Source organism: Pseudoliparis swirei, chromosome 3 (genome assembly GCF_029220125.1).
Source record: "Pseudoliparis swirei isolate HS2019 ecotype Mariana Trench chromosome 3, NWPU_hadal_v1, whole genome shotgun sequence".
NCBI classification, from domain to species: domain Eukaryota; kingdom Metazoa; phylum Chordata; class Actinopteri; order Perciformes; family Liparidae; genus Pseudoliparis; species Pseudoliparis swirei.
The window spans coordinates 6387764-6401372 of record NC_079390.1 but is presented as its reverse complement, the minus strand read 5'-3'; the positions used below and the strand labels follow the sequence as shown (position 1 = coordinate 6401372).

General features: G+C 39.7%; 3 protein-coding genes across 5 annotated transcripts in view; 2 read left to right on the top strand and 1 right to left on the bottom strand.

Moving 5' to 3' along the window:
• The first annotated feature begins 3071 nt into the window (after nucleotides 1–3071).
• Nucleotides 3072–8938, top strand: alox5ap (arachidonate 5-lipoxygenase-activating protein). Its single transcript, XM_056444516.1, has 5 exons — nucleotides 3072–3239; nucleotides 3493–3574; nucleotides 6355–6425; nucleotides 7577–7658; nucleotides 7744–8938. The coding sequence occupies exons 1-5, from the start codon at nucleotides 3170–3172 to the stop codon at nucleotides 7904–7906; spliced, it is 468 nt and encodes a 155-aa protein (XP_056300491.1). The 5' UTR covers nucleotides 3072–3169; the 3' UTR covers nucleotides 7907–8938.
• LOC130213075 (mesenteric estrogen-dependent adipogenesis protein-like) overlaps nucleotides 8041–13609 on the bottom strand; it is an 8009-nt gene continuing 2440 nt past the window's right edge. The window contains exons 2-6 of one of the 2 annotated variants that reach the window (XM_056444496.1): nucleotides 11008–11269; nucleotides 9682–9806; nucleotides 9328–9449; nucleotides 9037–9210; nucleotides 8041–8938 (exon numbers count right to left, since the gene is read on the bottom strand). In XM_056444496.1, the coding sequence (XP_056300471.1) occupies nucleotides 8924–8938; nucleotides 9037–9210; nucleotides 9328–9449; nucleotides 9682–9806; nucleotides 11008–11237 (666 nt within the window). In that variant the 5' untranslated portion in view covers nucleotides 11238–11269 and the 3' untranslated portion in view covers nucleotides 8041–8923. The remainder of the gene's footprint in view (nucleotides 8939–9036; nucleotides 9211–9327; nucleotides 9450–9681; nucleotides 9807–11007; nucleotides 11270–13609) is intronic. The other variant, XM_056444503.1, reaches the window with a different exon arrangement.
• b3glctb (beta 3-glucosyltransferase b) overlaps nucleotides 13444–13609 on the top strand; it is a 19918-nt gene continuing 19752 nt past the window's right edge. For both annotated transcript variants that reach the window (XM_056444476.1, XM_056444466.1), the window contains exon 1: nucleotides 13444–13522. In XM_056444476.1, the coding sequence (XP_056300451.1) occupies nucleotides 13462–13522 (61 nt within the window). In that variant the 5' untranslated portion in view covers nucleotides 13444–13461. The remainder of the gene's footprint in view (nucleotides 13523–13609) is intronic.

Genomic DNA, 13609 nt, shown 5'->3' with positions numbered 1-13609 from the left:
TTGTCTTGATTAATCAATAAACTAGATCAAAGACACAGTTAAATATAACTAAATGTATGGTTTCAATACACGTACTGCCATCGACTGGTAGAAAGTCTCTTCATTAATACTCTGTCCGTTAAGCAACCACACAAATGACTTTGAATACACTTTATTACTTGTTATTACTGCCTATTACACTCGTGGCATCTCCATGCATGAACTGTCCTCCATGAAAAACCTTGCTGTTCCATCTGGTACTGTTTCATATTGCAGTGTCATCTCTCTGGCCTTCCACCTTTCTCAGCTCTCCCTCTCAGATGCTTCTCCACATGTCTTTGTCTTTCTCTTTTGTCAACAACTGATGAGCCACACCTGAGCCTGGAGACTGCTTTAAATAGGCAACGCCCGAAGACAGAGGTGGCTCCCATGAATGGCTGTCTTCACTCCTGTGGTGAACTCGACAGCTTATTTGTTTAAGCTAGTTGTGTTATTCTTTAAATAATCGTCTCGCTATCGTTTTTAACTCATCCGTCTCCTATCCGTGTTGCATTCTCTGAGCCGGGTTTTAGCAGCGTGGCATCATTCTTTTATACTAATTTAGGGGTTTATAAGTAATAATTTAATGAGTTTTATTCTTTGATATTAAATGCATTCTTATTTCTTAAATAAGCTACCAGCAACAACGCTACACCTTCATACAGCCGACATGCAATAAATAGTTTGAAGACCAAAAATTGTAACGCAAAATATATAATCAATTCATAGAATATGATGATAAACCTACCCTACACACTTCAAGTTATGAACTTTTTGTCATGCGCAGTCCAGGTTGTCGCAACGAGAGAGGACCCAAACGCCGACATTATTGCACAAAAACAATCTTTACTCCAAGAAACCAGAACAGGACGACAAAACACACGGACCAAACAGTTCGAAGCCACACTGGGAATGAGACGAACAGGGTTTACATACACAGGCAAGGTGAGAGGATTGGACAACGGGGAACGAGACACAGGTGGACACAATGAGGGCGGGGCCAGCAATCACAGAAGGAAACAATCAGGGCCAGGGCAGACAATCACAGGGAGACAGACGACACAAGGACTTCCAAACAAGACACAAAACTAACACAAACTCCAGATCATGACACTTTTACCTGTAATGGAATCTTTTGACAGAGTGTTACAGTTTTTTTCATTTGCTAAACGACAGTGGGCACAACTGGAGTCACATGTGCAAGACTCTAACTACAGTCTGCACAGCAGCAGTTCATGTGGACCAAACTCTAGTTTGTTTTTCATTGCTTGAACACAGTTTTCAAAACTCTACACACTTATCCCATGACTTTAACCACAACCTGCACAACACTGTGGATCTACAGCACTTTGTTCAAATGCTAACACACTGCTGTCAAAACTGTGAACCACACATTCAAAACGGAATACATTTCAGCCTTGTGCCTTTCAAACACTGCTGATTGCAATTTCAGCTGAAAGGCTAAGCAGGTGTCTTGTTTTAGACTTGTTAGTGAACACACACATATATATATATATATTACAGTATATATAGGTAGAGCTCAGAAAGACTCATTTTGGAAATGGAACAAGGAAGACAGGTTCGTGGAGGGAGAAGGGTGGCAGGGAGAGGGCGGATGCGTGGAGGAAGACAAAGAGCTGTTATTCCAGATGAAATAAGGGCTCCACTTATAGACCATGGAATGTAATGTCGTGAACCAAGTGTTTGGTCACCACCCACATGACCAAATGTCTCTTTTGGAAGCCATGCGTGCCGGATGTGAGGACACGAGTCCAGAGGAATGCCAGGGATGGATCAGGCCCTCCAGAAGGTTCTTCCCCAGGTGGCAAGAGAGAACATTATATGTGATGTTGATGTGGCCTGATGCTAGAGAGAGGCAGGATTAGCCCCCCAATTATTTGTTTGAATTATGTACTTTTAGTTTCTACCCTTTTTTTCTCATTTCTGTAATTCCGTAAATTACTACAGACTATTGAAGCAAACTGCTAATTTTCATTTACCTTAAAGAATTGTTATGTTCTAAAAAATGTAATAAATCATGTGAAAGAATGTCACTCTTTTCTTTGAAGAAAATATTACTTTGTTTGAAGTCACTGAAATTGTTCAAACTGTAAAGATGAAAAGTTAGTATTTTCTGTATTAGTGTTTGATGCTCGTGTTTTTACTCTCAGTGTGTTCTGAGTGACAGTGTGTGTTACCTCAGTGAGGGGTGTGCAGAGTGTTTGGCTGCACTGAGCGTGTTTTGAGCCATGTGTTAAGAGTTGTGTTGCTTGGAATGAGTTTTGCAGGTGATGTGAACTGTTTAGCTCAGGTGACTGTTGGTAGTGCAGACTGTGGTTAGAGTTTTGCACATGTGACTCCAGTTGTGCCCACTGTCGTTTAGCAATCGAAAAAAACTGTATTACTGCTTCCAGGTAAAATATCTGTCCTCAATCCACTATGAAAAACATTTTATAGAGCATATGTGAAATTAAGAAAACAACATCAGAATTTTTCTAGTACATCAACATGTTTGCTGTGTAAAAGGACTTCGTCAATCTGTCCTGTAAAATGAATAATATGAACAGATTCCCAAATGCGTTAGTCCGTCCAAAGGTTCCTAAAAGAGCCTCAAAGAACATAAACATACACTGGCACTGAAATGCAAATTTATAGATGTGCATCTGTGTGTAATCTCTTACAGAAATACGGAGGAAGTAGCAGGCTTGTTATGCCCCTCTGTATTAAGCCAGAGCATCATTTACATAAAGAGGAAACCACAAACGTGTGTGTTTGTGTGTGTGTGTGGAGGTGTGAGTGTTTGTGTGTGTGTGTGTGTGTGTGTGAGTGTGTGTGTTTGTGTGTGTGTTTGTGTGTGTGTGCGTGTGTGTGTGTGTGTGTGGAGGTGTGAGTGTTTGTGTGTGTGTGTGTGTGAGTGTGTGTGTGAGTGTGTGTGTGTTTGTGTGTGTGTGTGTGGAGGTGTGTGTGTGTGTGTGTGCGTGTGTGTGTGTGTGTGTGGAGGTGGGATGGGACAGTGCATGAGGCCAGAGACAGATCAGGGTTTATGTTCATCAGTTCACGTTTTGCCAGCTGACTGCAAAGACGCACTTCTGTACGCGGAACAGACGCTCGGCCTCTCAGCCCACCTGCTCCGACCTCGTGAACGGCCATCATGTACAGCGTGGTGGTGGAACACATCTACCTCCTGGTCACCGTCACCCTCGTCAGCGTGCTTCAGAATGGTGAGAAGAAGCCATGGGCATCAATCATAGTTGTGTTTTGAAACATTTAGGATACGAATAAATCAGCATTTTTTGCTTCTACCTATACCAGTCTTTCTGTTTCGTATATTATATAGAATAATATTGTATTGTATTACAATGATTGACTGAATCAAATACACAACAACAACAAACTCTAAATCTGCAGTCAAAGATGTTCTTTATTCAGTGAAGTGATGTTGTGATGACGTTAATAATCCGTGTGTGTTTGAAGCGTTCTTTGCCCTGAAGGTCGAGAAGGAGGGCAAATGTCAAAATATCCCCACATCTGTTTTTGAACGAGTGTGCTGTGCCAAGTAAGTATACCTCTTCTGTTAATCTAATGAAACATATGCCAAGTAAAAGAATAGGATTTGTTTTAAATGTGTTCTCCTATATCACGCATTACCTTTCTATTTGACATGACACTGAATATAACCTCCACTGAGAAGGCAGCGCTCATTTGCCTGAACACTCCCATACAGGGGGAAGAGAACTGGTTCATTTGAATGCTTGATTGGAAAAGATGACTCACCCTCACGCTGTGTTAAAGTTAGCTTGAGTTATTACTGCGTATACATTTGTCCCTTGGGTATTTGACATTTCAAATTTATACCAAGTCTTAATTCAGGAATCAGGTCGGGCATAAAAGAAAAACTTGTTTCTCAAGACATGTGATGTTCAGGCATGTTGCAAAACCACTTGACACATCGAGGTTTGCCAACTCAAGAGTTCACCTCAACCTGACTCCTCCTCCTTTTAACAAGCAAACAATCAAAACTATTAATTCATCAACTAGCTGCTAAGTTCACAAACTTACAGTTTTATATCTCTGTAAATTGAGTATGATTGTGTTTTTAACTGATTGGATGCACTGAATAAGTCACTGTGGGCTTTGGGAACTTGTTATTACATGTTATAGACAACTTGATTAAATGAATTATTCAGAAATATAGTCACACTTATGTGTGCTTTGACCACGAAGCTAACTCTTGGAATTCAAACCCTAATAGTTCTAACTGACAAAACCAAACATCTCAGCTATTGGTCCACATCGCTCAATCAGTCCAGGAGCAACGATGCACTTCCTGTTTCTAAAAGGTACAACCTAAGCAACATCCTGTCTTGTAGATATTGTGAGGATTTCAAAAGTTAGCCTCTAAAATATGATGCAACCGTTTGGTCTTTGTAATAACTCTTTAAAAAATAAAAAAAATAAAAAGTATATCCAGTCATTTAAAGCAACATTATGTAACAATTGTAGGCTACCTTAAAATAACAGCTTGAAAAAAATTGTGCCGATACAATGACTTTTAATATGGCGATTTGCGTCTCCGTCATTGCCATCGGGGGTCTGTGGGGAAATAACTCCGCTATGTAAGATTCTGGAGCCGCCCGCGCCGGGGCGGATGTACTTTGACCTGCTTTCTGGCAGTGATTACGCAATGTCATATAGTGCCACTCCACGCTCGCAGCTACAGTATAAGGGTAGCTTTTTTATGTAGCTTTTTGGTGTTGTCAACAATATTGTATTCGATCACACGTACTCCACATTCAAACATTTAGAAAACAACGTATATAGGCTGAAAACGCGATCGGTATTTCATCTAAACTAAATGTCATTCTTTTGGTTATGTTGTAACAATTCGCCCTTAGCAACTCAATCAAGGGGAAAAGGTACAATACGCTAAAAAAAGGGAATGGGCGGATCTACGAGTTCTGGTGTTAACTCTCTGCTCAAATGGTCGTAAAAGAAAAACACACGGTCGATATGGAAACCCAAATGTTATTATATTAAATCAAATCCAATGCATCTGCAAGCCCCAAAATGAACACATACACTACAAACAATCAAACCCACTCAAAACGAAGTATAATCCCGGATCCCGACAGTCCCAAAGTCTTTGCAGCCCCAAACAAAAGTAAATGACTGCACGCCCCCAAAAGCCGGCAAACAGCTGACCGACCAGGCGGAACGTGGCGAGGCGCCGCGTTCAATCCCCGCGCTACTTCACCCTAGTCCGGTAGGTGCTGGGCCCAGTTCACAGTGTTCCTGCGCAGTCTTCGTATTAGTGATCCCGCCCGTTGGTATAAATCCAAAATAGAAACAGTCGCCGGATTGCTTCTACCGGGCTGCATCTATCGTAACTGGGTATTTACGACACTGAAGTAAAGGTTAAATACCTCAAAAACTGAAGGGGGCGCTAAAGGGGAAAAACTACATAATGGGGCTTAAAAAAAATAATTTCAGTTTTACACACAAATCAGCTCGTGGCCCCTCAGTTTGATCTCGGGGGAGAGAGTTGTTTTAATGTGTGATGTTTTTTGGATAACACTCGTGGCATGCGTGATATTGGAGAACATTTAAGGCTCTCACATTCCTCCGTGCAACACATTAGAATGATTATTACCTTCGCATTGAAAATGCAGAAAGGTTATGTTTTGATCGCCGTGTATTTATTTATTTATTTGTATGTGTGTTCCTCGCATAACAAAAACTGTTTTAAACCGAATCGCATGAAATTTGGTGGGATGATTGGTTATTATCCGGGGACCATTTGATTCGATTTTGGGATCGATCGGGTCAAAGGTCAATGTCAAAGGTCATGAAAAGGTCAAACTCTTCTTGAATCGCATGCAATTTGGTGGGTTGATTGGTTATTATCCGGGGACCATTTGAATAGATTTTGGGATCAATCGGGTCAAAGGTCAAGGTCATGGAAAGGTCAACATCTTCTTTTTACCATAGCGCCATCAATTTGTATCCAATTGGCATGCAACTAATGCCAAAATGTTCATAATTCAATGCCCAATCTTGTGATATGCGAAGGTATGCGCTCTACCGAGTGCCCGTTCTAGTTGTAACGTGTAACAATGGCCGTGAATTTCTGCCGGCTTCCTGTTTCCACCCCTCGAAGAACTAGACAAACACACTGGGGTGTCCAGCTCATGCACTGTTTTTACTTTGCAGTGTCAAACCTGTTTATAAGCCGAGAGGCTCAATAAGGCATCGGCCTCCACACTGTCTGCAATAGTTTCTCACTGCAGGGGACTTTCCTGAAAAGCTCATTGCACCTCTCGCTTATGTACTTTCCAGCCGTAACTGCATGGATGCATATCCCACCTTCCTGGCAGTGATGTGGTGTGCCGGGCTGTGTCTCAATCAAGGTAATCATTAATCGGTGACCTCAAAGCAGGAAGACGACACACTTGTGTCCTTTGTACAGATTACACCAACCCAAAGTCACTTCAACCCACACATGTTTATCACTATGAATCATTCTGTGGAAATACTTTATCTCCCTTCTTTGTTTGAGAAGCAGCAAAGTCAAATTATCAAGATGTACACCACACGAACACACTTTAGAAACAGGAACGCACAAACAGCTCATTGCAAAACGTTGTGCGTTAATGTGCAGCTGTAACAGCCACCGAGCTTCAGAGAAGGCTTCCCGTAAGATGTTTAAAACCCGGCTGCAGGCATTAGTTCTCGTTCAGCCACATGAGCGTTAGATATTTCAGACATGGATGTGAGGCCATCGGGCCAAGCTCATAGGTGGAGTCCCAATTCATCCTGAAGGTGTTGTGTCGGGTTGAGGTCAGAGAACTGTGGAGGCCACGGAACTGGGGAAACCATCGCGTCATGGACCTTAACCAGAGAAATTATGGGGTCTCTGCAGAATTTATTGACATGAGGAATTCATAAAACCCACTGTATTGTATTTCATCTGATTTCATGTTCTACTTTTTTCCATTTAATCATGAAACACATTATGTAAAATATTATATCAATCAAACAAACAAAACAAACAAAAAATAAATCAAAAAGCATTCAAACACATGCATATTAACATGCACATTCATTCACCAGTAATTTACAGCAGTGAAAAACTCAACACATAATTAACCCAGAATCCCCCCAGAAGGGGCTCATGTAAAACACGTATCTGAAACCATGTATGATACCTCACCACTTTATTATATTTAAAGATTCACAACTTATCAGCATCCCTATAAATATTGGCAATTCACAATTAAAGGAAATATTCAGTCGTCATGTGCCAACTGCCAACAGTTTAATGGACTTGACTGATGTGATAAATCCATAAACAAAAAATTTGACTATTCTTAGTGGGTCACATAAGCCATTAGTCATTGTTTTATTAAGACTTCCCGTAAGTGATGAAAATAGGCCGTGCAAAATCATAAAATAAAGCCCTCAACCCAAAGTGGACGACATACTTTGGGCCATTCGGTGTATCAAGAAAATGCATGGAGGTTAAATATAATTTGTTTTATTCTGTCTTATCTATTTGAAGCTCCTGCTGCGTTTGCTGGGATCATCTATCTTGTTGTCAGGCAGAAGTACTTTATTGGATACATGGGACAAACCTCTCAGAGGTAAATGAACACAAGTGATACGTGTGTGTGTGTGTGAAGCGGTATGGTCTAACTGGATTTCCCCCGCCGCCCCATTTGTTCACAGCACCCCAGGCTACCTGTTTGGAAAGCGCATCCTGTTCTTCCTGTTCTCGATGTGCATTGTGGGTATCTTCAACTACCTGCTGGTGCACTACTACGGCACCGACTATAAGGAATATGTGGAAACCATCACCGGCGCTGCATCTGCTCTTCTCCTCATTCCTTAGTGCGGTGTGAATACGTGGAAACCATCACCGGCGCTCCACGTGCTCTTCTCCTCATCCCTTAGTGCGTCTTGTGCCACATCATGGCGACAACTCATTTATCTTTCATCTGATGACTACTGAATTAAAAACACTGGGTTTTCTTTTGTAAAAGATCATTTTGAATTTCTTTGTTAGTCTCGTCCACCCTCTGAACCAAACAATTATAAGAATATATCCCAAAATTACACTTGTTATAAGAAGTATATATATAATTATCATTTTACTGCGACAACACATTTATCTTTCATCTGATTACTACTGAATTAAAAACACTGGGTTTTCTTTTGTTTAAGATCCTTTATTGTGTTTGATAAAAATAAAAACGTCTTATAATACAAATGCTGATTCTTTGGTAGAAAAAGTCTATAAACCTTTTAATCTCGTTAGCATAGATTTGACCCGTTAGACCGCTCATAGATCAGTAAAGTGCAGTATATTTACACACAAAAAACACCTACATTTAAAAAAAATATTTCAAAAATAATCTTCACAACATTCAGAATTTATTCGTTAGTCTGGTCCACCCTCTGAACCAAACAGCAATTATAAGGATAATGCAATCCCAAGATTACACAGATTGACATTTGTTATAAGAAATATATATATATCTATATATGTATGTGTGTGTAATATACAATTATCGTTTGAGTGCGTCCTGTGCCACGTCATGGCGACAACACATTTATCTTTCATCCGGTGCAGTATAATTTATACACAAAAACACCTACAATTTGTTTATGTACACAGAAAATATTCTAAAATAATCTTCATGGCATTTAGAATTTATTTGTGCGTGTCGTCCACCCTCTGGACCAATCATCAATGATAAGGATAGTGCAATCCCAAGAGTAAGCTGGTCCTTCACCTGGCAGTTTACAACCATGCGTCTGCTGATCAAGAAACTTTCTGGAGACCCAGACTCCATTAAAAACTGAGTGGATCAAATTCATTTAGTCTTGCGCTCCATCCACCGCTGTCTCACGTCACTTTCAACTTTAATGGTAAGAAATATAAGGAAAACAAGTTAGACGAATACAGAACATCTTTAGGTGACAGATCAACATGAAATAAGAAGAATAGCAGATACTTACAGAAAACTTTCTTTTGCTCAACCCAAACCAGTGTGGGAAGTCAAAGAAAGCATCCGAATAGTATTTGAGGGTGAAGGAGTTGTCTTTCCACACAGGTGTGCCTTGAATCTGTCGGTCAGTTATGCGATGGATGTTTATTGCAGCCCAGCTCTCCAGCAAATCCGTAAAATCAATCTGACAAAAGGAAAAGTTCACTTTCAATAAATACCAACGTACAAAACTTAAACTCATGAGTATTACCAATATGTATGACGCATACATGTCAGAGAAAGACCATTAAGGCCGTCTTACTTCCACTCTGTAGCTTTCCCCATTAACGGAGGAGATGGTCTTGTCCAGGCCTTTCTCCAACTGCCACTTGATGAACGGATCGCTGCCGTCGATGGACACCACAAACTGCTTCAGCACTGGACCTGGGACAAAGAGGAACACATGAGAAAATACAGTGAGGAGAATGCATTAGAAAAAAACATGTTGTCATGTTATAAAAGTACTGTGCTGCAATTGTTACATCTCTACTCCACCCATTCAAAGTTGGGAAGCCAGCATGAGTCACCCTCTGCATTTGAAGGCTTAACATTATGTTCACAATGTTCTTGTTATTTTTGAGTCATTAAATATTTTGTTAAGACTAAATTACATTACCTCTCGCTTTCACTTTCTTTTTTTTTTTGGTCCCTTCATAGGCAGACACCAGCAGATAGATCCTCTTGGACAGAAGACTGTTTCTCATGCTGGTGTACTCAAATAAATTGTGCATCTTCACCTTACTGTTTGAAAAAACAAATCACTTGTGAGTTAAAAAAAAAGAAGAATATATGTATATACATTCATATATATATAATGCACGGTCTTTCATTCATAGATATATATATACACTACCGTTCAAAAGTTTGGGGTCATCCAGACAATTTCGTGTCTTCCATGAAAACTCACTTTTATTTATCAAATGAATTGAAAATTGAATAGAAAATATAGTCAAGACATTGACAAGGTTAGAAATAATGATTAATATTTGAAGTATTAATTTTGTTCTTCAAACTTCAAGCTCAAAGGAAGGCCAGTTGTATCGCTTATATCACCAGCATAACTGTTTTCAGCTGTGCTAGCATAATTGTACAAGGGTTTTCTAATCAGATATTAGTCTTCTAAGGCGATTAGCAAACACAATGTACCATTAGAACACTGGAGTGATAGTTGATGGAGATATTTCATTAGAAACCAGACGTTTCCACATAGAATAGTCATTTACCACATTAACAATGTATAGTGTGTATTTTTGATTAATGTTATCTTTATTGAAAAAACAGTGCTTTTCTTTGAAAAATAAAGACATTTCTAAGTGACCCCAAACTTTTGAATGGTAGTGTATATATATATACTGTATAATGCACGATCTTTCATTCAGTCTTTCATTCATATATATATGAATGAAAGACTGTAAAAATAATATATATATACACACACACACAGTCTACATATATATATATATAATGCACTGTATTTCATTCATACGGTCCGAAAGACCGTGCATTATTCCATGCAGTAGCAGGGCTCTCAAGTTTTGAAGACAGGCAAGAGTGACATTTCCATCAGCAACCCCCCCCCCCCCCCCCCCCCGCAGAACGAAATTTTAGAATATCAATCAGTCGCGCGCAATTCCAGGATGCTTTATTTTCATTGGTTTCTGGATTAAATCTCACCCAGATAAACAACAGATACGGGTTTTTTTTCTGATTGGCTACCTCACAGCAGAACTCCAGGGGAGCGCTTGATTCCGCCACGGTGAGGGCAGCGCGGCCAGCTCATGTTTGCGCGCTGCGGCACATTAAAACATTAAATAGCCGAGTTTCTTTCAGCGTGAGAAATACGATGTGTGGCAGGAGTGCGTGACTTAAGACCGAAATGCGTGAGTCTCAAGCTCAATGCGTGACACTTGAGAGCCCTGCAGTCGTTTTTCTTCTCCCTCACCTTCCCATCGACTTCTGGAAAACGATTCCCTGTCTGTTGGAGTTCATGTCATCGATGAGCACCAGGCTGCTCTCCGGGTCGCTGTTGACTCGGTACCCGGAGGCCGAGGGCAGAGTCTCCACGGTGAAACCGGCCGGAGGATTTCTCAGGAACTCTTCAACTTCTATCACTCTCATGGTGATGCTGTGCGACAGTTTCCTGATCTGTCCTGGTGTCGCACCTCTTCTCATGCGCTTTAATAGTCTCTGGAAAGTTTGACATGCTGTCACGAGAGCACACTTCCGGTTTTAATTTCTTGCCAAAATAATCGTGTATGTCATTTACCATGAGCGCGAACACCAGCCATTTTCATTCTCTCTTGCCTCTCAGACGTGAAGATTTACTGCTTTTGTCGAATATATTTTTTTATAAATGTAGAGTATTTGAGATTCATAGTCCGGATGTTAGCAGTCAAACTTTTTGTCGAGGAGTAATGTATGTAATGTTTTTAGTTTTTATTTTAAATGATTTTAATTTGAAAAAAAAGTATCAACTTCCTTCTGTAGTGTTTATGACCTTTTGGAATATGACGATTCTCCTAAGAATGCTTTTTAGGACTTTATCAATTTATCAAGGCTCATTTCATGACTGGTAGGCTCAACTTTACATCCATAGACCTACATGCGGGCTATATGATGCTTAGCATAGGTAAGTGACCAAATAAAGTAAATGAACATAAAATAAATGAAAAAAAGTTATACATATTAATAAATAAGAAATTCCAACAGATAGAAAAGTATTGTTCCAATTTATTGAAACGTTTAGACTTGTAAACTAAAAGCATCTTGACATTGGCAACATCAGACTTTACATCCATAAATCATGGCTCTGGTTTTATCGCCACCTATAACTGTTTGATGAGGTGACCGTACACATTTGTGTTAAAGTGAATAATAGCAGCCTGTCCTTCGGCACATACAGTATTTTCACCTTCCTTATAACACAGCTCTGTCGTTTGGATTTTTTTGTATGGACGGGAATGTGAACACTTAGAACATTCAGTTTCACAGCTCAACCAGTTTAACTTGTGTGGTTATGAAATAATGTCAGCCTCTTTTCTGGTAAGCACTTCCTCATTTGAGATGTACTGTATACCTGCCCTGTAAACATCATACAATACAATGTCTTAAGCTTGTAAAGTCTTATCTTTATTTGTTTAGATTCTTTGGTTTGTTTCTTTTAGCTATCTTCTCCATGGTGGGCAGATAAAGACAGTAAGAGCTCTGCAGCTGCTCTCAGATCAGTAATTTGTGGCACAACTTAGACTTTAGACATGATAATGAACATTTATTTTGTTTGCGTCAGTAAAAGATAGATATTTTGAAAAAGTCATATTTTAAAGTGTTTATAACCAGCACCAATCGGTCAGGTGTATTATAAATTATGGCCCATATCACGTGAACAACACAGAAATAACTGTTTTGTCATTCCACGCTTTACTAAAAGATTCAGAACTTACTTTCAAGAAATTCTGATTTACTTCTAAAATGATAAAACACTTTAAGATATGGCAAACGTATGCCATATCAAATGCCCAAAGTGTCTTAGAAAACGTTGCACTGCGCAAACAAATGATGTGTAAAATTAGTCATTACATGTACACAGAATTACAATTGTAATAAGAAATATATATATAATATATATATATATATATATATATTGTACACTCAAACTAACAGCTCACACCTCTCTAAACATGTTCAAACAAAAGCTGCAACAAGTCATAGTTGACTGCTGTACTTGCTGACCAGCCTTTACTTCTCTCTCTTCCATTTTTATGAAGAACATCCAGTCATCCTTTTTTATTTTATTTATTTGCATTATTTATTGTATTTTTTATTTTGGTACAGTGTTTATTTATTTACCCATGTTGTCTTTAGCCATTTCCTCATGTGTTTTTCATCCTGTATTGTATCTGTGCGGTTTTTCTCACTTGTGTGGACTGTGCTACTGCCTCTGGCCAGGTCATCATTGTAAATGAGAATTGGTTCTCAATTGATTTGACCTGGTTAAATAAAGGTTATATATAACTACGGGCAAGCTGTCGAATATCTGCAGTGAACTAATTACTCTGTGTAATCCTGTAAATGTTCTCTCTGCATGCAAGACTAATAAAGGATTATCTTATCTTATCTTAAAACGGTCCTACTTTATGCCACTTTACTGTGGGCTTAACATGAAACACACTATAACTTACATTATGTATGTTATTCTATCAGAATGACCAGGACCAAATATCACCCTGGTTCTGTCCGTCCAGGGCCTATTATACCACTGACCGCTAGAGGTCGCTGTAGCTCTGCTCTCACATTCACTGCAGTCAGCCACTACAGGTATGGGAATGTCGCTAGCCATTTCCTCCAGTTAGCCGTGAAAAGACGGTGATATCAATCGTAAATCACAGACACGGGAACCATGTCACACCATGATGTGGTGAAGGGATGCAAACTGGTCGCCGTGCTTCTTCTCTGGCTTGGTAAGTGGAGTCAAGGCCCCGCTGAGACCGATAATGTTAGCTAAACCGTGAGCACTAAGCAGGATACTCTGCGTATCAAATACCGGA